At 28.5% G+C, this 27512-nt stretch overlaps 1 protein-coding gene across 1 annotated transcript in view; it reads right to left on the reverse strand.

Moving 5' to 3' along the window:
* LOC105365392 (uncharacterized) overlaps nucleotides 1-27512 on the reverse strand; it is a 317257-nt gene that overhangs the window by 106698 nt on the left and 183047 nt on the right. Inside the window, exon 2 of the mRNA XM_011503534.1 lies at nucleotides 16997-17073. Coding sequence (XP_011501836.1) covers nucleotides 16997-17072 — 76 coding nt within the window. The 5' untranslated portion in view covers nucleotide 17073. The remainder of the gene's footprint in view (nucleotides 1-16996; nucleotides 17074-27512) is intronic.

Raw genomic sequence — 27512 nt, forward strand, 5'->3', positions numbered from 1 at the left:
AGTAATAGTTATTTTATTCATCGGTTATGTAATTCTTATGAAAATGAAAGAGAATTAATGTATATATTTAGATTTAAATGAACTTTCAAAGAAATTCAAAAGTAGTACTTTATACATAACTGGACTTGATTCTAAGAATACATCTTACACACACCCATACAAGCCGAATACTAAGGCAAAAGTGTTACGAGGTTTTGTCGCTGTGGAAAAAAGGAGAACGGTACTTATCTTCTTTTGAAGCGGTCGCCACCCCTTTCCCCTTCGCCGCATAAAGCGCGATGAAGCTAACTAGGTTAACTAACACAATTAACGCCTTTGCTAATTTCTCAACGGGCGGCGAGCTTAGGCAATGCAAAGTGGGAGGACAACGTAACGTATCGAAGCGAGGCTCCAGCTAAACTGGTATAATTCACTACTAATAGGCAAATACAATGTGCTCGAGTATACGGGTAAGCCAGGGAACTCTGGTTCACATGCCTCCTTCAACCTCCTTTCAACCCTTCGTCCTATTCTCTACATACCACTCATTCTCTCTCTCTCTCTCTCTCTTTCGTCCTTTCAACCAATCTATCTACCAATGTCGCTTTGTGTACCGTGTATTAGGAGGGAGCCAGGAAGCGCACTTTCAGCAAAATGGGGGTGCGATACGTGAATATTCAACTTGACCCAATCGCGTAAGCCAGTGTACGCTTGCGTGAATGCGATGCATTTAAAACGATGAAAAGTGAGAAAGTCAGAGGCACAGATGTTTCGAATATGCGTCTATTTTATAATTAATATTCTATATTGTATATTTAAATTAATATAAAAAAAAAAAAAAAATAAATAAATAAATACAAAAAATACATTTGAATAATAATGGATGATTCCGATAGTTTATTACTGCTGGTACTATAGATATTTATTGATAATTTTGCATCTTCAGTCCAAATAGCATCGTAGGGAAATTTTTTGTAATATTTATCCCAGCTTGTAAATTGTAATTAATTCGGAAAACGTAAAATGAAATGGTCTAAATCTATATAAGCATATGGAAATATCGTTTGAGCTACAAATAATATGAATAATTATTCCGGGCAGTTGATACACACAATTATAAAGATATTACACCGCGTTAGGCATTGGCAAATCTTTATAAAAAATTTCGTAATAAATTTATGAAGAAAAATCACCATAAGGGGGCAATGATAAGTAAGTTTTATAATCCATAATATATTTTATTTGTCTGAGGCAAATGGCTAATTCAGGGAAACATTCGCCAAAGTCCTTATTATATGCATCGGAAATTAATGGGAATCTTTCATTATATCCATTAATATTTCTAAATTTTGTGTAAAAACAAATAGCTTAGAAATTCCTTAGCCCGAGATTTTTTTTTTTTTTTTTGGAAAAGCTTTAGTCGAACTAAAAGAATTCTTTATAAACAAGTTTATATAAAAGTAGAGAAACTAGAGTTTGGTAAGTACGTCAGATAATGGAGCATTACTCCCCACCCCCGTCGCCCCCCACCCGTACACCAATGTACGTTAATAAGTGTAAGGTGTGGTGTGTGAGTGGGTAGGTATGGGGTGGTAACCGCGAGCTATTGAGCTCTTGTTTAGACCTCTCACCGCGTGTACCGAGTCAAAGGCGAGTTACGGAATCGAGGAAGCAAGGATTGCAGGAACTGTGTGCGCTTGTAAACGCGATTCCGTGCGCGACACTTCGTCGAACAATAGGCGGAATTTCAATGTTGTCATCGTCCCCTTCGTCCCATGAGAAATGATTCGCTTGCTGCTATTTCCGATGGACCTTACCTTACCTTACTGCTGCGTACTTATACGGATCTCATTGCCATTACAGCGTATTTGTATTCAAATTCTGGCATATTATATTATAACTAAACAGCACTGGCTTCCCTTTCAATTTCATTCGACGATGCCTCGTGGTATTAAAATTTTTAAGAATTTTCAAAACGCGTAGAGCTTTAAGCTGCTTAAGCAAATAACGTCATCTATGTTGCAAAACGTAACTTTTGCCACGCGACTCCCGATAAATTTATCGCAACAACAACTCTCGAAACTAATTTATTTCACTTTATTTTTTATTGTTATTTTTAACATTAAAGAAAGTAATATTCACATATTTAATTTATTTAAATAAGAGGCTTTATTTATGGGATATTACAGAATACAATGATAAATTACTTTTTCATTGATCTAGGAATGCATATTAATATTTTTATTGGCCAACATGTATTATTATAGAGAATAGACTTGCATTCATTCTAAATTTGTGCGTAAGAGTGAAAATTTATATCTTTCTTCTCATTAATAAGCTACGCAAATGAAATATAAATTATTATCTGCCATGAATATAATATGGATAATATATAACAGAAACGATGATATTAATTGGGGTTTATAATCATTAATGCATACTGTACTTTGGCTTAAAAAAAAAAAAAAAATAAATAAATAATAATTACTAGATATTATTCAACAAATTTTGTATGTACTCCATGGATTATTACGTAAAACACCGATGAATATGTAAATTATAACTCTCAAAAGATAGCCGCTGCATGATTAATATTGAAAATACATGCAATTAAACTAGAAGAATATTCAGAAAAATATTACAAATTATATAATGCCATTTAATAATTTCTATACATACATACATAAGTGTTTAGACACGCACGTTTGTATGCGCTCACAAACGCACATACACGTATTCATACGTAAATACACAGATGATTTTTTAATACGTTTAATACTGATACGTTTAAAGGCTCTGATATGAAATTCTCATGTATATATATTTTAATACTTATACGTAGAAGTAAAAAATTTCGCTATTATTATGAATATAATTGTATTGACTGTTTAAGATAATTATGAGGATGTGCGCAATTCGATTCTATTAGTCGTAAAGGATACAAATTTATTTTACTTCTCTTATAAATGTTCAATATGGGTACCATCGTATATACATATATTGAAGAGAAGCAAATAACAAATATATTAATGAAAAACTAAGACAACAAAGCGCAGGACTTTAAAGTTAAAATTGAATAGCAAACGCTGAGATTAGTGTGATTTTGCTTCGCAAAATAGAATAATAAAAGGACCCACACTAGGTCCTTAGAAGGCAGCAAAAGTTTTTCGAAACTGCAATTTTGTATTAAAATCGTGTTTCTATCCATTCGAAAACCTGCTCTTATCCCTCTTCACCCTAAAAGTTACAGAAACTGTCTTTCTCAGACAATTTTCAATATTGCATTTCTTCATCTTTAATGTCACCTGCTCATACCTATACATATAAAATAAATTACATACGATAAATAAATTTATTTTATAAAATAATATATTTTTCAAATTTGGTTCATAACGATGATTACGTGCCCGACACAATATACCACTCGGTTCGGTGAAACAATAAAAAATAAAATAATAATTAGTGTCTTGTATCGATTAATAAAATGTTCGTTAAAATGAATAATAAACATTGTAAAAGAGATTGTGAAAAATATGTGCTACTTTGTCATAGAACTTAAGAAGCTTAAGGACGGTTTTATCATCTAATAAAGTGATTAACCACACCTACAATTAACGCTCTAAGAAGTTGTAAGAAGCTTTGTAAAATGTGGTATAAGTAAACGTAAGGATGGGCTGCTTATTGCAAACGTAAAAATTATTCATAAACAATTGGCCAGCAGAGTACCAAAAATGAATCGAACTACCCTTAATTTATTATGCTCCCGTACTAAATAAACAAACAAATAAGTTATTTGAGTAAAAACATTATTAAGACATAACTTTGGTCGATTGTATGTATGAAACTCCGTGTGAAACTGCAATATTTAGAAAAAATTTTAAAAATTTTTTGTAATATAAAGTATTGTTTAAATTTAATATTCTTGTATTGATTATCGTAAATTGAAAATATTAAATTTTAGCTTATTAAAGATTATTAACATAATAAGCGAAGATTATGATATTAAAGGCATTTGTGGTGATATGAAGTTTATTAGTAAGTAGTATATTGCAATTAAGAAAGATTAAAAGTATATTTAATTAACAAAAAAAAAAACAAAAACAAAAAAAACAAAAAAAAAACTTAAAATCTACCAATAAATATACTACAAATTTTATCTAAAAATTACTTGAGTTTTAGTATAAAGTGTAGAATATGCAGCGGTTGAAATAAAATTTTTCAAATCTAATGAAAATCTAAGGCAGTTAAATAATATATAATTTTAGTTGATATTAATAATTAATTTATAAAAATTGATCTACTAACATTACTAATGATACTATTAAAAGCTAAATACAAATTATTTGAAATTTGCTACAAAAAATTATTTCATTAGAATGATCTTTTTTTACATTAAATACTTTTTATCACATGCAAATATTTATTATTTCAGGTGTTTACATAAGAAAATATTTCTTATAGCGATAACTTGAAGCTTAATTTAAAATCGAATATCGATGTATAATACTATTGTTACTAGTTACTAATAGTCTTTAATAGTAAATATAAATCAATATTATGATATATAAAGAATTATTTTTATTCCGTTTAGTAACTGCAACATGGAATATTGATAATCTCTATTGTTAACAATAAATTTCATTTTTACTCCACTGTAATGAGGGTAATGCCTTTTTTTTTTTATTCCGAAATACGAAAATAGCGGAGCAATTTATATTTTGTTTTTATTTCTTCTATTTATTCTCGGTATTAGTTAACGCCGAACGAGGAGTAACTTACCGAGCGCATTGCCTGGCATACGACAAGGGCAGGGGAATTTGCTATTTGGCCACCCTATCCGTTTCATCCCATATACTTTTGTCCTTCTCTTTATTTTCATCTAGGCAAGAACAGCACATTTATCCTGTATACGAATACCCGTGCAGCTTATCCGAATTCTGTAAACGAGATCATCTTTTTCTCCTCCCACAATTTGCGATTTATCACTATCATTATATTCTTATTGATATACTTACAGATTCATTTATACATTTTTAATGTTAACTAAGTATTATTAATAATGTGTACATCGAGAAAAATTTATTCCTTTTGATACATTTTCAAATGATAAAAGATATAATTTAAAAATCATATTAAAAAAATGTAAAATTATCGTATTGCCTGATTACTTAAAAGAGAATAAAATTGCCTATTTGAAATTTAATATCACCAGGGATTAAGGGCGAACCAACCAATCCAGTGGTAGTCGGAAGCGCAATGATGCTGATCTCAAGAATGTAGGGAGGAAGTAATGTAGTCCTTTTGGCAGTTACCACGAGGGGACCATATTGTCGAGGATATTCGAAGCCATCCGAAACCATCCGAAGCCATCCGAAGCCATCCGAAGCCATCCGAAGCAATAATCTCTCACGCCTCGTCTCTCCATATAGCTCTCTCTCTCTCTCTCTCTCTCTCTCTCTCTCTCTCTCTCTCATTCTGACTCTGTCTCCGAGATTTCAGCAAGCCCTTAATGTCATCCTAACACAATTATCTTGTTCGTTGGTATTTGAATCTCCTCCTTCCCCTTCTCCTTTCATCACATGCTTGAAACCACCAAACTCAAGGCGATCAGTCAATCTGCTCTCGTCGATCGTCGGCGGCGAAGGTATTCCCAGTTGCAAGGATAGACGGCTATTTCTCATCGTCATCGTCTTGCTCAGTGTATAATTATGCACCCCAGGCATATATATATATATATATATATATATATATATATATATATATATTAGAAAAAAAAATATTTTTTTTTATATTTATATAAAAATATAATTATCTTAATAAATGCAACGATGTTTTTGATATTTATAACATATCAAAATTACATGCGTACATACATGCACCAATCGATGAAATATAAGAATCCTAAAACTCTTGTAATTTCTAAGGTGACATCTATGATGAAGCTTCATCACTACTTCTACACAATTTATTGGCCCAAGAACATGATAAATGGTTTTGGCAAATGTAGCCGACCAACCATTTACATAAAATGATAAAATGATAAAATGATAAAGGAAAAAACAATTTAATAAAAATCATTCGGATAGAATCCATAACGTCTTGCAAGCAAATCAACGAACTTCCTCCATGTTCCACTGTGCATTGGACAGATTCGAAAAGCTCACTCCGAGCGCAGAATCCACTTTAACGGTCCTTACTAATTACTGGGGTCGTACGCTCGTTTGCTTTAACTTTGATTAACTTTCTCTTACCCCTCAACATTTACCCCCATATCTCTTTCTCACTCTTGCACTATATTTTCTCCATGTCCCCTCGATTTCGACTGGCTTGTCGGAAAGAGAGCTTAAATCTTTGACAGAAGAAGCGAAGTGTACCAGCACTAACATTCAGGCAAATAGTTTTGAAAATCGATACAATTTCGATTACATGATTTGTGTAATTGAGAGAAAAAAGAGTAGATGAAAGGTGAGTAATGGTAGACAAATGGAAAGGACAGGTAGCGAAGATTTGCTGTAAACTATGGATTTTCTCGAATATTGGTAGAAAAATTATGTAATTATCGTCATCGTTTTAGTACGCTCAACCGTCCATTAATATCCTAATAAATTAAGTAAAATTGTACAATCTATAAGTAAGTATATAACTGTTAATGCAAGAAAAAAGAAATATCTAGTAACGATAAAAAATAAAGAGAGTATTTTTATAAAAATTTTAAATATATTACATTATAAAAGTAAAATTTTTCTTTTGAAAGTGAATTCACATTTATATAAGAGACAATCATTAACTACAATCATGGTAAATGTAGAATATTTATTTATTAATGTTATAAAAGAATAATAATGGCAATTTTATAGTAGCTTAATGTACTATTTTCAAAGAATGGAAACGAGAAATATATTTCAAATCAATGTATTTATTAGAAATAAATTTTTCTTACCGTAAAATAATTAATATTTTAATAAGAATAGTAATTTCGTCTAATATTTGCTAATTCATAATAATCTTCTTTATTAATAATAACATTAAGAAACAATATACTGAATATTATGCATATATATATATAATTTTGATTAGTTAAAATTAAATAAAGTTTCTTTTTAATTTCAATTTTGTTATATAAATACAGCGACTTAAGTGAAAAGGACAACCAATTTTGCCTAATCAGAATTAATAGTACTAGCAGTACTGTTACTTCTGTTTGTTTCAATTTTTATTATACTGTTCATTATACAATGCAATTCATTCTTATAAAAATTAGTTTAGCAATATAAATGCTTTCGTAAATCATTACTTAGCTCGCCGACTAATTTCCTTTCTTAATGAAAACTAATGGCTTTGAAATGAAAATAGTTGATCTATTAATGTCCATAAAATAGTCAAATAGCTGATTGTCTTCGAATTATGTATCACTTGAAGTCAAAGTTCTTATAAAATACATAGAATATATAAGCCCAATGTCAACCATTACATTAATGTTGCTTGATTCAATCAACCAAACTTTCATAATAACGTATAATTGAGAGATGCGTTACATCAATGTGGCAAGTAAATATTAATATAAGCGTTTTATGTTTACACCTGTTGGGAGAAATTATTAATTATATTTCATTTTAAGAATAAATAATATAAAGTTATGTATTTTATAAATTTTAAATATAAATGATTTTCAAATAAAGGATAAAGAACGACTAATTAATGTATATACATGTATAATAAATACATTTCGTGTAGTAGATTTCATATGTCGAGACAAGTGTATGTGTACAGTGTTATATGTAGAGGAGTATTTATATTTATCCTAAACATTTCTCTTAAATCAACTATCTCTTCAGCATAATATCGCTCGATGTAATATCTATTGTAAATTTCGGTTTTTGTTATTTTATCTTAATAATCAGTTCTTAACTTAAATCGTAATTTTTACGTTATTATGTCTTACGTTAAAAGTGAAATAATGGATAAAAATTATGTCGTTGTCTATAATATAATGTGGATAGACTATTTATGGATATCGCGAAGGAAAATAGGAAAAAGAGTAAGAAACTCTATTCATTCGTATATACTTTAAGCCTCCGCTTCATTTGATAATCGTGGCACGAAATCTAACGCCTCCATGTAATGCCAAATATTTACAATTTACAGGAAATATTTGTAATAATAATTTATCAAATCAACTGCCTCGAAAGATAATAATTTCCTCGAAAGTGCACTAAAAAGAGTCAACTCCATCTACAAAAGTGCACATGTGCATTACCGGATATAGAGAGCTAAAAATTTAATTGGAATCTAGTAGTCTAGTGGCATGTCAAAGCAACAAGTTAACTTTCAAAGCATCGATGCCTCTATGACTCTGAAAGCACTCATATTTTGCACAATGAGATTAACTGAAATACGAAAACGCGGTGTCGTAAATAACGAGCATATGTAGTTGTGCAGAAATGCAGCCAAGGCAAACGAAATGTATTCTATCTGTTGAATTTCAAGAGCTATATAGAAATTTTTTACTTAATAGGGAAGATGTACGATTTATTTTAATGCAATGATCCACAATTGAATTATTTTCTCTAGACCATTACTATGTCAATTATACAGAATATAAATTTATTAAACATATTTGATAGTCACATTTAGTTATTGCATAATGAATTAGTTTCCCTTTTCTTTTTTAAACATTACAATATTAAATTTTCTTTTTCTTTTTAATCGTTCATACTTTGATGTGACAATTGCTATTATTATTGATGTAATATACATGAAAATCATTCCAGGCTACTAATTTGTTTATCAAAAAGATCTCTAACAGTTAAACTTCGAAGGAAGATTGATATCGGTATGGCTTGAACTCAGGAATCCCTTAAGCAGTATAACCGAATAGGAAAATATAGATCAAAAGATGTATGGGACATGGATCTCTTGTGAAATTGAAATAGACTACATTGACATGAGTAAATGTGAAATACTACTAGAGCAGAGCAAAAATTGTTCGTAAAAAAGAAGAGGAATAAAGGAAAAAAGAGACAATCAAAGTAAGATCTCAACCCTCCGATCATTTGCCCTGATCTCTTGAATATCTTGAAGTGAATAATCGTTGTACAGGAAAGTAGGCAGGGATTAGCAATCTAAGCTTATGTGATAATAAAACATGTATTCTTCAAATGAGTCATAGTTGGTTTTTATATGTAAGGAAAATAAAAGTCAGTGTTTCGTGTAGAATGTTAGAGTTTTGAAAAAAATCATTTCTAAAAATAAATCTAATCGTGTTTGAAATATTTTAAAGCAAAGTTAGTACACGATTAAATGTACAAAAAGAATTTTTTAATAATTTTCATTAGCGTAAAAAAGTTTCAATCGAATTTCCGTGTTAAAGAGAAATTAATCCAATTTTTTTATCGATAAAAATTTTAAAGATACAAGATTTTTTAAACAAGTAGATATTAATAAATCCAAACTACTTTATAATTATATTATTATTATTATTATTATTATTATTATTTTACATGCGTGCACGTGTATTCATTTAAAATTCATTAATATGTCAAAAATTAAAATGGTTAAAAATATATATTTAAAAGCTTATAAAAAAAAAAAAAAAAAAAAAAAAAAAAAAAAAAAAAAAAAACAACAAAAAAGAAATAACAATATTAACATATAATTTTTTTTTTTGCAGAAATATAAATTGCTGACATATAATTAAGTGAATCATTGTAGATTTCCGAATCTATCATTTTGATAAAAAATTTGTCAAAAGTACATTATACTTTTTATGAACATATTTTTGTTATTACACTTAAAATTATAAAATTAGTAATTATGAATAACGTGTAGCGAATTATTATAGTGTAATACAAAAATACTTCTATCCTGCACTTTTTTAAAATAGTGAGCCAATAAATATCCGAATATCTAGAATAAAATCTTTAAATTGATAATAATATTATAATATATATATATATATATATATATATATATATATATAGATAATGTATTAAAAAAATTCCAGATATTTTTATCGCTTGATTTGGAGTTTGTAAAAAATCAATATTATACATTAAATGCAAATATTTTCATTACTTTAACGCCTCAGTAAACATAAAATATTTTATGTATTGAAAGGTAGAATAAGCTATTATAAACATTATTATATTAACTTGTATTATATATATATAAAGCCCAAGGATTACGAATATTATGCTGATTAGCATATAATTATTTTCAGCCATATATTTAATATTAATTTAAATAAAATCTTTCTTAATTGAAATTATGAAGTACTCTAAGAATGATTTAATTACGAAATAGCCGATTAACTATATAATTTGTTTGGTCACTAGTAGTTTTAGTTTTAATGCAGATAAGCATGCGATCTGCATAATAACAATTAATTAACTCAGATACAAAAATTAAATCTGAACGAGTTGTTACAAAACACGAGAGAGGATTACAAAGTTGAATCGGCTTGTATCAATTCAACGGAAGCTGGATCGAGCATCGTCATTTAGTTTATTCGAATCTAAAGGTTAACGATAAATAAACGGGATTTATTATTCTACGACGGATGGATAAATTTTCACGACATGGCTAATTGATTACTATTAATCCGATCATTTCGATTCATTGAACGAGAAACGTAGAGAATTTCGTGTCGCCAATCGCTCGATGCAGCTACGCATAATGATCATAAATACAAAAATTACGTTCCATATACGCGTCGTTAAAAGTACCGTAAATTTATATATAAATATATATGATATATTCATTTTTGGCAATTTTTTAAGCTAAATTTCGAGCGGGCACAGATAATTATATAAGAATCATTAAATTTTAACACATAAATTTATCGCGAATGCTATATAAATTTATATTAGATAAGAATTTAATTTACACTCCAACCGTAATTCCTCTGTAACGTTCACAAACGATTCCTACAAATACTTAAATTACTACTGTTAGATTAAATTAAATTGACACGCTTATGAACAGATCAGCGAATCTCTAAATTTTCACTTGGACGCTTATAGAAAGAAATGCAAACATTGCAACTTTGCGCGCAAATGACGATCGCCTAGCAACACTTGAAATTGGCCAAATAGTCGTCGGAGTCGAAAAGGGTGTAGAAATGAAGAAGGAGGGGGCGGGGGACGGGGGATATGAAAATAATAATAATAATAATAATAATAATAAAAAAAGAAGAAAGATAAAGTGTAAGCGATGCACTCGTGTTCACAACACAAGGCACTTTCCCATTGAACCAAGATTTTATCCGGGATATTGCTGTCGTAGCTACTCTACTCGGGCTTAATATCCAAAATAAGATGGTCGTTATTGTAACGGCGTCTCGTCATTCTCGTCAAAGATACATTCGTGTTCATTCGGTATTAGTCTTTCGAAGCAAGCGATGAAGTGAAGCTAAATCCAAGATTTATACACGAGTGCTTGCTTTTGCCACTTCCATTTTCTGTCGCTCTTTGTCATTTTCTCACCCCACGATGAATGCTTTGCAATCTTTCTACTTGAATGCATCAAATCCATCTTTATTTCCTTCCAAGCACTATTATTATCATCATCAGCATTTTCATCATAATCATCATCATCATCATCATCATCATCATCATCATCATCATCATCATCATCATCATCATCATCATCATCATCATCATCATCATCATCATCATCATCATCATCATCATCATCATCATCATCATCATCATCATCATCATCATCATCATCATCATCATCATCATCATCATCATCATCATCATCATCATCATCATCATCATCATCATCATCATCATCATCATCATCATCATCATCATCATCATCATCATCATCATCATCATCATCATCATCATCATCATCATCATCATCATCATCATCATCATCATCATCATCATCATCATCATCATCATCATCATCATCATCATCATCATCATCATCATCATCATCATCATCATCATCATCATCATCATCATCATCATCATCATCATCATCATCATCATCATCATCATCATCATCATCATCATCATCATCATCATCATCATCATCATCATCATCATCATCATCATCATCATCATCATCATCATCATCATCATCATCATCATCATCATCATCATCATCATCATCATCATCATCATCATCATCATCATCATCATCATCATCATCATCATCATCATCATCATCATCATCATCATCATCATCATCATCATCATCATCATCATCATCATCATCATCATCATCATCATCATCATCATCATCATCATCATCATCATCATCATCATCATCATCATCATCATCATCATCATCATCATCATCATCATCATCATCATCATCATCATCATCATCATCATCATCATCATCATCATCATCATCATCATCATCATCATCATCATCATCATCATCATCATCATCATCATCATCATCATAATTATTATTATTATTATTATTATTACTATTTTGTTTATGTTACAGTGTTTTATAGTGTTTACGGTTATATTTCAACATATATAAGATTTGATTTATTATGAGGCATGTTGCAGGATATTATTAAAATATTGATTACTACTGCATAAAAACGTGTGCGCGCAGGACTATGTACAAAAGCATTTCTACACATCTGCATTTACGTGAACATAAATTATAATTGGAAAAATATTTATTATTAGTGTAATGTACGGTAATATAGCAAAAAAGAAAAGAAGAAAAAATTATGGTTCAATTTATCATAGATTTTCCATATTTATCGTACTTACAAATATCAATGAAAATGGAAAATTACATTGTTTTTCAACATATCACTGTAACTAAGGAATTGAAGAGAAACAAATGGTGGAAAAAATCTATGAATATAGCAAAGTTTTTAATGAATGTTCGCTCATTAATTAAATTATAAATAATTAACAATAGTGAGACCGGATTTTTATATTATGAATTAAGTTGCATCAAAGTAAATTATCTTAAATTCTCTACACCAAACACTTTCAATCTATTCTTATTTAATATTTCTTTCTTTATCGATGTGTATATCTATGGTACATAGTTGGCTGGTTTGATAACAATCGGTCTAACGCACAAGCAACTCCTATAATTTCAATGCAGGAGCCACCATGAAACTCAACCCGGTGAAACTTAAGCGAAGCTCTCACTCTCTATCTCCCTGACTCTTTGTCTTTCTTTGTTTGTTCTGCTTTCTCTTATTCTATTTATTGAACTAAATACTGGTTATTAGGCGACAAATCGCTGGATAAATTGACTCGGTTAATTAGCTGGAGGATTTCACTAATTACCATATTCGATATAAATTTTCGTCAAATATAAATTAATGAAATGCCCGTTGCTCGTATCAAACGTACAAGCGTAGAAAAATGTTTTGATACATTGGACGTTATATTTTCTGATTTGCGTACGCTTCATTTTGCATCGATCGAACGTAGTCGTCAGTAAAGATATATAAGCCGACAGGGTCGTAGATACCGAGAGAGAGAGAGAGAGAGAGAGAAAGAAATTTAAGGAAGTATATTGTACAGTAATCGTATGTTACACCCTAAGATTTGGAGGAAGCCATTGGGTACAAATCAACCGTAGGATCTTTTCCACAAAAGTTAATTAATTTGCAAATAATAGAAAAAAGAAGTAAAAAATACGTGAAATATATAATTTACAATATAAACTCATGAATCTTAGTGTGCAATAAATGTATCATGGAAATGAAATATTTGATGAAATAAAAAATTCGATACAATTAAACGTTATTTAGCGAACGAGTAAAAGATGAATAAAGAAAAATTCAATTGTAAATTAATTTAGTGTAATGTAATTAATGTAAATTAAATTTAATATTAATTAAAGGATATGGTGAGTGTGCTAAGTGAGTGTAAAGTACTTTTCAATATATATATATATATATATATATATATTAGTAAACGCGATTGAGATAGCATAATAAGCTTTTTATAAATTTTTATTGCCCATTGGCGCTTCTTTCATTATAGAAATATCGAAAGGAAGGAGAGCAAAACTAAAATACATGGGAATATTTTTACAGGATTTCGGTAATTATTTGTTACAGCCGGTCTTTTGATCCGGATGATTGTATACGAGTTTAATTTAATGAAGTCCAGCGGATGCAGCAAACTTTTCATCTCTAAAATGAATATTCCATGTTCGAGAGAAAGAAATTTTGCTCTCATTTCGGCATTGATTGTTGTTCAAATAATCGAGGGTAAATTCATTAAAAAGCAATTTTAACCTCTCAATTATATATCGAATATTTATAAATATGAAATTAATAGGTATAATGAATATTCAGGACTAAAGAATATTATGATGTAGTTGAATGAGATAATTAGTCGAATGTATTTGTCTTTGTCAATATGAATATCAAGCGAGCATATTCCCGACTTTCTCACAATAGTGTTTATAAAGAATGTAAAAGAGAGAGCGAGAGAGAGAGCGAGAGAGAGAGAGAGAGAGAGAGTGAGAGAGTGAGAGAGTGCGGGAATGAGAGTTGGAAGAAAAGAGCGTACAAACCGATAAGTAGAGGGAAGGAGAAAAAGTGAAAGGGAGGGTCGTGCCGAGCTAACGAAGAGGAATCGAAAAGTGGACTGGGAAAGGAGTTCGAAATCTCGAGCGGACGGTACCTCTTACTCCAAGTACCTAATCGCGTGCCACTGGGGATCGCCTAATTTCTTTTTATAACTTTCAAGACAATCGTCGGCGTTTCTCAGCATTCGTGAAAGACGCTTCTATCCGAAGAGGAGTAGAAGCGATTTAGTTTCCTCGTTTGCTAGTCCTTTGTTAATGCGTTTTTAAATCGGTTGCTAGTTGTCGGCAATTTTTCGATCGTTTAAAGTAAATTGACAGCTGCCGTAATTAATGAAAATTGTCTTTTTACCAGAAATGAGTTCAGAAAATTCCATCACATTATTATGAATGGAATGTTAAGCTTTCGCTGTTTGTCAATTAATTATAGTTAAATTGAAATTTCATCAGCATAAAATGAACATCGATCGATTATTCCTCATCTTTATAATGTGCAAAATTATAGACGGAGAAAACTCTATATAATATACACATATATGTATATATTGAAATAATATGTTTACAAAGACTTGTTATGGAAAAACATTAGAAAGTCATTAAAACTACAATTGATAACTGACTTTTAACAAATTAATTTTAATGAATTTCAAATTATAACCCCTAATGTTAGATAAAAATGAGCCTTACACAATTACATTATGATGATTACAATATCATAATATAAAATAATCGTAGAATGATCGAATACAGTAATGTAATTTTTATAATGTAGTATTAGAGATAAATACTGTCTCTGATAATAGTATGTAATATAATACTATAATATATCTATAATATATCTTGTATAATATTTAAAAACTATTTATAGATATAAAATTAATTCATGTAAAGTTCACATTATATATTTTATGTTTAGCATTCGATTTTTATGAAAAACTTTTTTAATGAAACAGTAAATAAAGTAATTATAGTACAGATATATTAGATTATTTATAAATTCCTTAGAATATTATAAATATTTTTTAAAAAAATTATCAGCTATATATAAAAAAAATTAATATGTTGTATATTCAAAGCTTGAACAACATTAACTTTGCATTTTAATTGAATTATAATTCTGCTCTTATGGTGTTAAGACTTAGTTACTTATACTTTCCTATATTTTATAAATATTATTTTGTAAAGAAACTATTAACAGATTTATTTGGGTTTAACGCGATATTGACACATTTAATATATTTAAAAAAAAAAATATTTCAAGTCGATCCAGGCCTCGATTTAAAAGTTGTGAATATAAAGAAGAAAGAACTTTTGAGAAAACTTATATTAAAACAAATGTTAAAACTTTTTGCTTACAATACATGTATTACATGTCCTGTTCCAGTTTTGTAGTTGTCAAATGATCAATGCAAGAGTTTCGATATAATCTTTGCATTATTATACTTGGAAAGCGAATTTTACTTAAAAAAAAAAAAAAAAAAAAAGAAAGAAAAAAAAAAGAAAAAAACGTTTAAGACAAAATGAGTTCTACAAGTAGCTGTTTCCATTAATTTCATAAAGTTTTTCTATACTTTATAATATAAGTACATTATTTTCATAATTTTTATAAATAATATGCATGCTATTAATACATACTTTTTTTTTAAAAATTTTTATCCTTTAATAATTTATATATTTATATTCTAACAATATATTTTAATGAAATATAATTGAGTTATCACTTACAATATTAATATTGTAAATTATTCTGAATTGTTATAAAATCGATGATTTACATGTTTGAAAATAATCATGGCTTATACAACATTTTGTCAACAAGTTTCCTTAATTATAATGCTTATTTGATAATATAATACATTGCGTCCATTGCAATGGTCAAGTGATATCGTCTTGACAATCATTTCATACTGTCAGGTCGGTCTTTTGTTAAGAGATCCGTCGAGGAAAACTTAATTAAATTATTCCGAGCCAATCCTGAATGCGCAACTATAACTAACATGATTTTGAATGATAAATTACATGAAAATAATCCGATGACGAACGATCAGAATTTAAAATATATAAAATGTAGAATTGGAAAAAATGTGAGCCAGTGAAATATATTTTAATGATAAAATTAATTTTACAAATTAAAAAATAAATATCACAAATACATTAAAAAATTAATTTATAATCGAATTTTTGAAAAATAATAAATTGCTAAGAATCTATTTTATTTATTGCACGCGTACTTACAAAAATTTTTAAATCTTATTTTTAATCATATAGATAAAAATGAATGAATTGAAGTGCCGTCGTCCGCCTACTGACAATATAATAATATTGTTAAAAGCAAGAGAAAATATGATTGATTAATGATCACATGACGTGTACAGCTTTAAAGAATGCTTAGTAAATTAATTCATAAATAATTTAAATATACAAATTGATATATAATGATTAATGTAAGTGTGGACATGTATGTGTAGATTATACGTACGTGAACCTGATGCACCAAAAATACATGAATGCGGGAGTAGAAAGCACGTAAGCATCAATGACCACTTCATCTTCATTCTATAAAGAGAATAAAATGTTAAAAGTCAAATTTATATTGAAAATATAAATTTCATTATGCAATATATCCGATAAACATATTGGTATGAGAGTATTGGTTCTCTGAAAAATTAATTCAATTATTATGAAATTGCGTAATATATTTATTGATAATGAGCTGAAAACTTATAATTAATTACAGATTTTATTATAATTAGCGAGTCTTTTAATTAACTTTTAAGGAATTATATTTAATAATTTTATAATATATAATGTGACTTTATATCGACAAGAAAATTACATAAAAATAATAAGTGTATGAATTGACTTTGTTACACAGTAACATCTTGGACTATGATTTTATCATAATTTCGTGTTATAAATGTTTGCAATCAAACTGCTACATAATTTGAAGAACCATTTACGATTAAAGAGAACTGTTAATTTTTTTATTAATATATTATCTTTTGAATCAGTTATGTGTATTTTCTGATATATATATATATATATAAGTTGCTTTCTCAGTCTTAAAGCTTGTTTAGATTGGATATGTAATTTCATAAAATAACAACCATATAAATACTTTAGACTAAGCCAATAATAATAATGTATACTATAAAAAAATTGAAGATTGTAATTTTTGTAGATTTTTTAAAACGATTCTCGAGTTTTCTCGATTGTCTCTGGCCGCAGTCATTGGTTTTTTTTTTTTTTTTATATATATATATCATTTTATAGATAAACTTTTAACTTGTAAAAGTTAAAGACTCATACGCTCAAGAAATAGAAAGTGGAAGAGTAAGATGATGCCCGGTGGGAACAAAAAAAACACACGCGAGCGCGGGCACGCGCGCACGCACACACACACACACATGTAGATTGTAAGCAAGTTGAGAAATAGTGAGCATCGAATGGGAGAAGGAAAAGGCAAAAAACGTTTAAGAAAAGTAATACTTAACAATAAACTTTATTTCTCTTGTTGTTGCTAAGAAAGTTGGATGGATCGAACTTTTATATTCTCAAAATTATAATAGACCTACGGATATTGTATTTCTTTTATCGCATTTACTCGACTACATCGTAGCGTTAAAATCATCAACAACAAGAAAAAATATTTTACTTAAATATCATCTATTAATAATTAATTTACTTTATGTTAATTTTAATAACGTAACTTTTACATGAAAAAAATGTGAAATAAATTTAATATAACGTTCGTGTTATACATAATAGAATTGCTAGTGAATTGTTTTATTTAATCAATATACTGATTGTTATTTGAAACACAATGGATAGAAAATAGTTTATGATTTATTTAAAGGTAATTAATGTAAATTGGAGAAAATAATCAAACGATATAAAATTAATTATATTCAAATCAAAATTTATAATAGAAAATTTTCGCGCGTATTGAGATATACAAGTATACACAGGAATATTGTAACTTAATAAAATCTACTAACAATTGTCAAAAGTAATGACTACAGTTATATATATATATATATATATATATATATATATATATATATAAATAATTTAATTTTTATATAAATAAAAATTGTTATCATACTTATCATTGTCACATTTACCTACTACGTATATATTTCAACTAGTTTCTTCTATTTAATTAATAATGCACGGAGCATCCATCACTTTTTCTATCCAATAACTCATTATAGAGAGCATAATAAATGACTAGGAAAAGGTAAATTAAAATTGAATCAACGACATGCGTCATTCTGCGGTAGTCGCGTTTTTAACAAGGGAATATCCTGGCTGAAAATCGTCATTGCTACGTCACATGATCATTAATTCAATCGTGACAAGAATATCCAGCCATTTAATTAAATTTGGCACTCATGAGCTTCAGTTTGTTTTCTTCACTCATTTGGTACACTCAGAATAAAAGGAGCGAAGGTAAGGAGGAAGTTTGTGCATCATTCTAGTTCTGATAAAGTACACACCTTTTATTTTTTCTAACGATTTTTTCTTTTGTTTCGTGCCAGAAGCTAATATCCGCAACGTCAGCGCATGTGTCGTTACTCGAGAGAACTTTATTTTTCTTTATCAGGCTTGGCAGTATTGCGAGTGAGGAAGAAAATAGTTTCAACGATGGTGAAGCTTGGCTTTTCACCACCTAACAGCGGAACAGCATCTATTTCAGTACTTTCTCTCGCTTAACTCATCGGCTCTTTTATTTAATTATCGTTTGCTTTTGTTCCGTTCAATTTGTACATTCTTTTCATATATTAGAACAAACTTCTAACTAAAGGGGCGGATTATGATTATTGTCGTTATTGATATCTAGTGAGAAATATCAATAAATCCAAGAAAATGAACAATAAATCCATTGATTTTGGTATTTATTTGGTATATAGATAGAATTAGAAATTCTCTCGTGTGAATTTAATCAGGTTGACTGTATCAATCAGGCCTATGGTAGCTTAAGTTGAAACGACATCTGCTTCTTTCCGTCTCCATCACCTTCTCCTAATCATCAACAATGCCTCCTCCATTTACCAATTAAGCTTACCTGCTTCTGGTCTTTGCTCTCGTAGCTAATAATTTTTATTTTTTTCCCTTTGGATGCACCATTACTGATAATTAACTGATGTAATGTCAGCAGCCTTCTTCGATAAATTTCATGTCTTGCTATAGGCGAAATAAAAGAAATAAGTGGCAAGAGAAGAGTCACGTAAAGAATTTGTACTTTCTTAAGCTCGTGATTTTATGAAGGTGTATGTATACAGATACAGGAAATATAAACATTCTTTTAAATTATCTTGAAATTTAATAATCTAAAGCAAACGTAATGACGCAAAACTTTGTAATAGCTAAACATATATATATATATATATATATATATAACATTTTTTGGCAATTAGAAATTTCCTTTAATACTCCAAGATAATTAATGAAAAATTTGTCATTACTAGCATTCTGGGAGTATGTTAAAAGCATTGGTTGTAAAAATAATGAAATCAATGTTAAAAATAGGCGTTGTAAAATATGAAAAAATCTATTAAAATTTCAGATTAAATTTATATTTCGAAATTGAGTTCTTTCATCTTACTATTGATGAACAGGATATAAGTATAATTTATAAATGTGATGCTTATTTGTCTAATAACAGTTCATCATAAAAAATATTCTTAAATTTATTATATACTGTATAGAATCTCTTTTATTTTGTTAATTATACTAAAAAGTTTTATTATTTTATTCTATTTATTCATTAACTATCCCCTTTTACATAATAAACAACATTCCCTATGTTTTTCTTTTTTTTTATTTTTTTTTTTTTTTATTAATTGAGAGTACATTTATTTCATTCCATAATTTTGCTGTATCATTAAAAGAAAATTGAAAACTATAGTTTGTTTATTCATTTAGCTGGTGTTTGCAAACTATATAATACCATACATTCGCACGCACATTAGAGAAACATAGCGCCATATAAGCTTATGCAATGTAAGGGGAAAATATTGTACAATAAGTCTGCTGATGAGACTTAAGTACAAGTAGTTGCAGAAATTTTTAATTAGAAAAAAATATTAAACCTTTTACCTTTCTAGTGTCATTATGCCAAAGGAATATGGTAGCGTATGAAAATATAATTTGATCTTCTTCTTTTTTTTTCATTCCGACAACTAAATTCCATTATGCTTAATTTGTTTAATAATTATAGTCTATTGCAAAACTGTTTGGCTTTCTATGAATAACAGAGATTTAACATTTTTTAGTTTATTAATTTGTCAGTACCAAAGGGTAAAATATATTACAAAAACGTTTTAGGAAGATCTCATATATAGAAATATTCATACATATATTAATATTTTATCGGAAATATAAAAGTGAAAGTAATCTTGACAATATTATTTGACTAATAATAATTCTAGCGTTTATTTGTATATATTAATGATTTATATATGAGTTTTTACACTTCATAGATTAGATAATTATCGTCTAATAGGAATTATTATGAAAATATCTTGTGTGCTTAACTTATGCATTATAATATCTCTAATGCATCAGAATAGTGATGCATTAAACTTTCTCAATTAAACTTTCTTCTGAAGAATCCGTATCGCTGATATACCTGAACTAATTTATTAGATTTAATATGATTTTTTTCTATTATAATACATTCATAGAATAATAATACGTATCACAACAAAACAACGAGCACTCTAAGGTAATAAGAAAGATTTGGATGAAGAAGGATTCATATTTTTCATCAAATCCATGTTTTAACTTTTGCTTATATAGCCTTATCATCTCTTTCCTATATTTTAACATAATAATAATAATAATAATAATAATAATAATAATAATAATATATATATATATATATTGATGGAATTATCAGTTACTTTAAAATCTTGCAACCTTTTGATTCATTATATTTTAAGATTATTGTTATAGATTAACTATATCACAAAGCTTTATTATATCAATTAAATATTGTTTCAGTACAATAAAATGTATTATAATTTCAAAATCATTGGTATATAATATTAGCACACTCACATTCTATACAATTTTTTAATAACATATTAAAATACCAATAAGATTTTACATTGGATTCACTGAAATTCTTACAATATTATGCGTTTAAACTTTTCGTCGCATTATAGTATTATCATTATTAGCGCGATGCGAGGTTAATTAATTAAATGGCTTGTTATAACGAAATTATCACAAATTATAATAAGATCGCGTAACGAAAAAATCTATGCCCACATTGTGCTTATGATTATACTCGTGGAAAATAAATTAATAATATTTCTGAATTCGCACAATCACAATTTGCATATTATTTTCGCATTATTTAAAAGAAAACACTTGTTAATGCACTTCATTAATTATCCTTCCAAATATTATGAGGCTTAAAATCGTAAAAAAAAACCTTTTATTCAGTTGAACTGTGATTACGTAATATGCACGGGCTCTTTGAAACATCGTGTCTCCATCAACTTTGTCGGTGAAATTAAAAAAAAAAAGCTACAATTTTATACTACGAGCTTAATATGACGTGCTTATGGCAAGCTTGACCATGCATTCGTGCGACATCATCCACAAGGACATCATTTCCGGGATTACGAGGGTCCACTGCATGGTTCGTGTCGACTTAATGCCCTGTGCCCGTGACGAGCGAAAATATATTCGCACGCGGTGCGCTTAACTGAAATGCCTAAGTGAGACGAATTATTATATATACGTGTCCTCGTTTATTCTTTTGTTACTCTTTAGATGGATAAAAAGATTACGTTGGTTTTCATAATTTATCGTTTAATCGTAGTTATTAATTGTGTAGCCTTTGTTGTCGTGGTTATTTATTTTATCTGTTGCCATCGTTTGCGGTAGAATCTTTCATTTATTTATCGATTTCCAATGCTTGCGATCAAAGTTAATATTTCCATGTTTAAGCATTTCGAATTTAGTATTCCTTTAATTTCCTTACGTTTTGTTTTCTCCAACATATAGCGTTTATACACTAACATTCCATAAGCTCATTGCTATTCTAGTAGTATTTGATTAAGATACAAATTATAATATTTAATGTAATAATACATACGAAGAAAAATTGAGCTTGTAAAACAAATGATGTGGAACATATTGTTTATTATTGTCAATATAATGAATTCGCGTGAATTCACAAGTACGCATTTTGTATTCTAATAATTAATTCAGAAAATTTGCCAAAGACATTTTACCGAATCAGATATATATATTGTTAATTAATGTATTTTAATTCATAAAAACTAACTCAAAGTGCCTCAATAATATAACAATATATTTTTGTTGCCGCAGAATATATATTGAATATTATAATGTACATGAAAATGTTTAAAAAGTTTTAAAATGATAAATGATACTTCAGCCAAATATATTTCTATTTTTCACATACATTATTTCAGTTTAATATCATATACTTTTATTTTCTATTCGCAACTCTGATTGAAGTGCTATCCATTTTTTGCGGTATATAAGAAATTTTTGTGTATTTTAGTTTCTCAAGTTATGAATGTCAATCTTTCCTATCCTTTACAAATTAATATTTTATCGTATTTAAATTACATAGTAGAATTTAAAATTTGCATCATTCATTAAATATTAAATAAAAATCCTCTTTAATTATGTTTTAGTAATTTTTAAAATTATTCTTTCTATTTATTTATGACCATGTAACATAAAATTAATTGCAAACTTAAATTGTCTATGAATTTTGTAGCTTTTCATAAATTTTTGTATCTTATAGGTAAATTGTTATCCGAGATTATGCGGCTTAATAAAGCTTAAAATTCAAATCGAAGTTGAATAACTGTGTTTCTATTAGAAAATCCTTTGCTCGTTCTAAATCAGATGGAAAATGTAAATATAATGGATAAGTATAATAGATCACCGCATTATAAGATAATATTTTAATCATCACAATTATAAATAATATTATATAGCCGTGGAAAATATTTGAACTGCATATATAGAATAGGGTCGATTGTCATAAAATATCAATTAAAATCTATCGAGCTGATTATGAAAGACCGAATAAACAAACATAAATGCACTAAAGAGCAATAGAAACTGGGCGATTACGATGATCCTTTGTTATACGTTCATACTTGAATAATTTCCGATTACCGGCTTCAACGTCTCGTTATTTTGAAAAACAAATTCAAGGTAAATATACACTCGCTTTATTCGATCAAATTAAACTGATTTAGCCATAAATGTATATGCTGCAATTGAAAATTTGTATTTTTTGTATGTAATTTTTTTTTTTATGATATATATATATATATATATATATATATATATGTGTGTGTGTGTGTGTGTGTGTGTGTGTGTGTGTATGTATCTGCCATATGATTGGCAGATTATGAGAGCAAGAGGAAGATAAATGAAGTGGGTATAGGTTGTATCGATCTTATATATAACAGCATTTCGTATACGAATTTTTGTTGTCATTGATAATATATAATATAATATTAGTTCCAAATCATAGAGTGCTGAATGTATGTGACTATTGTTGATGTTTATGTATTTATAAAAAATGAATTTTACTTATTAAATGCTACTCAGATATGGATAGATTATAAAAATAATATAAAAATTTCATTGTTCAACATAGGAAATTAGTGACATCACACATTAGAGAACAACGTCCGTAAGAAAACAATGTCCGTAAAATTAATTGAAAATTTATTATTTTCCCTCGCGATAAACTCTTACGAATGAAAATGATAGATTTTTATTAAAATAAGTTAAAAATTCGATTAAGTAATATAAAAGCTTGCTTTGATCTAATGATCTATTAAGCTGTATATTATCAATATGTTTTTTCATCGGAAGAAAATGTTTTTCAAACATTTATATTTCACTTTATACTTCGTTTAAGCCGCAAGACTAACAAATTAATGCACTTAGCCTCGTGATTCTTTAATTCAATATGTCTCAATACTCGATTATAATTTACCTCGGATGCCATACGAATTTATTATCTTACACGGACTATATCTCGTACGGTCGGTCTTGAGAACTTGCTTGGCTGATCAATCTAGGAGTGGTTGTACGTTCCACAGATTTTGCCGAGAGCTTCGGGCGCTGCCGAGGAGCATTTCCCTCAAAGTCGAGCAGCGAATCCGAGTGCGGGGATGGCGCGATACGTATCTCGATGAAAGGAAGAAAGTGGAAGGGGGAGATTGAATCTCTTCCGAGGGCGGCTTATATGTGGGATGTCTGCTAATAATGGACACTAGGTATCGTCGTGGCAGCCGCCGACACGAGAATTCGTGCATATCCGCATCGACATTACGAACAGATGTCTAGCGATGCAAATGTGTCGAGGGACGGGGGATTAATTCCTAGACCAAAGCTCGCCGGTTCTCTATATTGCATAGTTTATGCCCAACATTGAGGTTTCTTGTACTTTCGCCAGCCCCGCTAAAGCCAATGTCGAGATTATTAAAGCTTCTTTATAATTGGTAGTAATAGGCAGGAGAATATTCAATGTTAATGCCTTTTGTTGTTTCTCTGAATGTAAATGTAATATTGGCCTACGGGCAATGAAAAAAAAAAAAAAAAAAAAAAAAAAAAAACAACAACAACTCTTAAAAAATCAATCTCGTGCTTGAATTATTAAGCAATCGGTTACAAAAACTGCTGTAAATATATATATATATATATATATATATATAATGGAAACTTCAGCCATGCTCATGTAATTATATTGTGTGAAACGAATGAAGTAAGCATCATGACAAGACAGAATTTCTTATCATACCAACAATGAAATATGAGTAGTATCTCATCTATATCTCAAGAGATCTCAAGAACATCTCAAACCATACATACTCTTACGCAATAAATTGCAAAAATTAATCGTGTTTAAGTATGAGCTAGTGACGTTATAAGTCTGCATGGGTGAATTCGATTATATACATTAAAAATTATTACCAATAAATGAATCAGAATTAAAAGTAATCGTATATTCGCTAAAAGAAATTTTCTAAATAAATCATGTTACTCTTATATGTTTGTAAATATTTTTAAACCGTCTATTACGTTGTATCGAATTGCAAGTAATAATTAATAGTAAATAAAAACTAATTAACATAAAAAGGCTAATTAATTGTAGAAAATATAATTAATTTATTCAAGATTTTGTACCCATATACTTCGTCTCTTGAAAATGAAAGATATTGTATAGTTTGAAAAAAATAAGAAAATATAAAAAATAAAAGAAAAAAAAGATGAAGAAAAAGAAAGTTACATCATAATTATGGTAAATTCTATTATGAAAGTAGATTAGTTTCACACAATTATTATTTATTCGCACTTGAACTATTGCCGAAAGCTCTACTGGCTAATAGCCTATAGCTAGTTGCGGATAGCTGGAGTTAATTGTATTGTGAAAGTGCTTCCTCTAGTAAAATGATCGATAATACATATTCCGATCAAAGGCTTCGGATAAATTAATATTGAATACAAGCGTTCATATATAGTCGTACTTCTTTGAAGTTTAAATCACATTATTCATTTATAATAACATATACGTCTCTATCGTACAAACGCTATAAAGGATAATTAATATAAATATATACTTTACAATTGAAACTAAAGGGTAAAATAAATTAATGCTAGAGACGTGCCTTGACAAGCCTTGTCAAATATATCAATCAATTGAAATTTATAAAGCCATTTAAATAATATGTAATTATATTTGTCTAGGGAAAGTGAAGAATGAAGGAGTAGTGATATTATAGTGACCTTTCCATGTCTAGTAAGTTTCTTTCTTTTCTCATTATCTTTAATTCAATGGTGTGCGTCGACGTTGTATTTTCGTTTGCATGAGCAACGCAATCGATTTTACCTTGAACGCGATAAGGATCGTTAGGCAAGTTCGAGTACGCTTCGGCATCATTTCATAAGCAACGATAAAAATATACCTCCGATGGATTTGTCAAACAACAATCGATTATTACAAACTTTTACCCCCATCTACTACAATGGCAGTCTATCGGAAGAATATAACAAGCCTTTTCCTTCGTACTTCGTAAGGTTAAATAATATTTAAATTGTTTTTTTTTCCTTCTATTACTTATTATGAGAATGATAGAGAATGGAAAATCATGTCTTATATCTATAATGATTTAATATTCATAAATTTATGTAATTCATTTGTCAACAAAAGAAAAAGAGAAGAAAAAGAAAAAAGTATATTGTAATTGTATACGTGAATTATCTTATCGTAAATGTTATTCTATCTTATATTATCCTTCATTGCTCGATTATAAATATTCTATTCCTCATATTTTTTTCAATTTTTCATTGTTATTTAAATACTTTTTCAATATTTCTTTGTTTTTTTTTTTGGTTTGTTTGTTTTTTTGGTTTGTTTGTTTATTTTTTTTTTTACATATTGTATTTTACTTGAATTCTAGACTAAGTTTTTAAGTTTTTTTAGTGACGTTTTAAGGAATTGGATTTAAAATAATTTTAGAATTTCATTTATATTGTCGAGTAGTTTGTGTTAAAATTTCAAAAGGACTTATTTCAATATTTTCCACATTTAAATTTTTATGATATGAATTTTAATTTACACGCAAGTATTCACTCAATTTCTAATTCTATCTTTTTGTTTTTACTTTTCAAAACAAAAACTTACAAGTTTTATTTATAATAGATATTTTTAACTATACGTTAGTCAAATTTAATTATGTTCACAAACTTGTGTGTTTAAACTACATCATCGAATGTTCTGCATTCATTTTTTTTTTTTTTTTTTTTTTTTTTTTTTTTTTTAACTAAAAGTACTAACGCGTATTAAGAGTAAGTGGATTAAATTGGCTTAAATAAATTTTTCTTTTGTGTATAAAGTTGAATGCTCGTAGTATATCTGTGGAGTAAAATTACATTTTCATTCGAGTAAGAGTTTCTCAAAGAAATTTTCCTTAAAA

The sequence above is a fragment of the Ceratosolen solmsi genome, unplaced genomic scaffold (genome assembly GCF_000503995.2).
Source record: "Ceratosolen solmsi marchali unplaced genomic scaffold, CerSol_1.0 scaffold33, whole genome shotgun sequence".
Classification (NCBI taxonomy): Eukaryota; Metazoa; Arthropoda; class Insecta; order Hymenoptera; family Agaonidae; genus Ceratosolen; species Ceratosolen solmsi.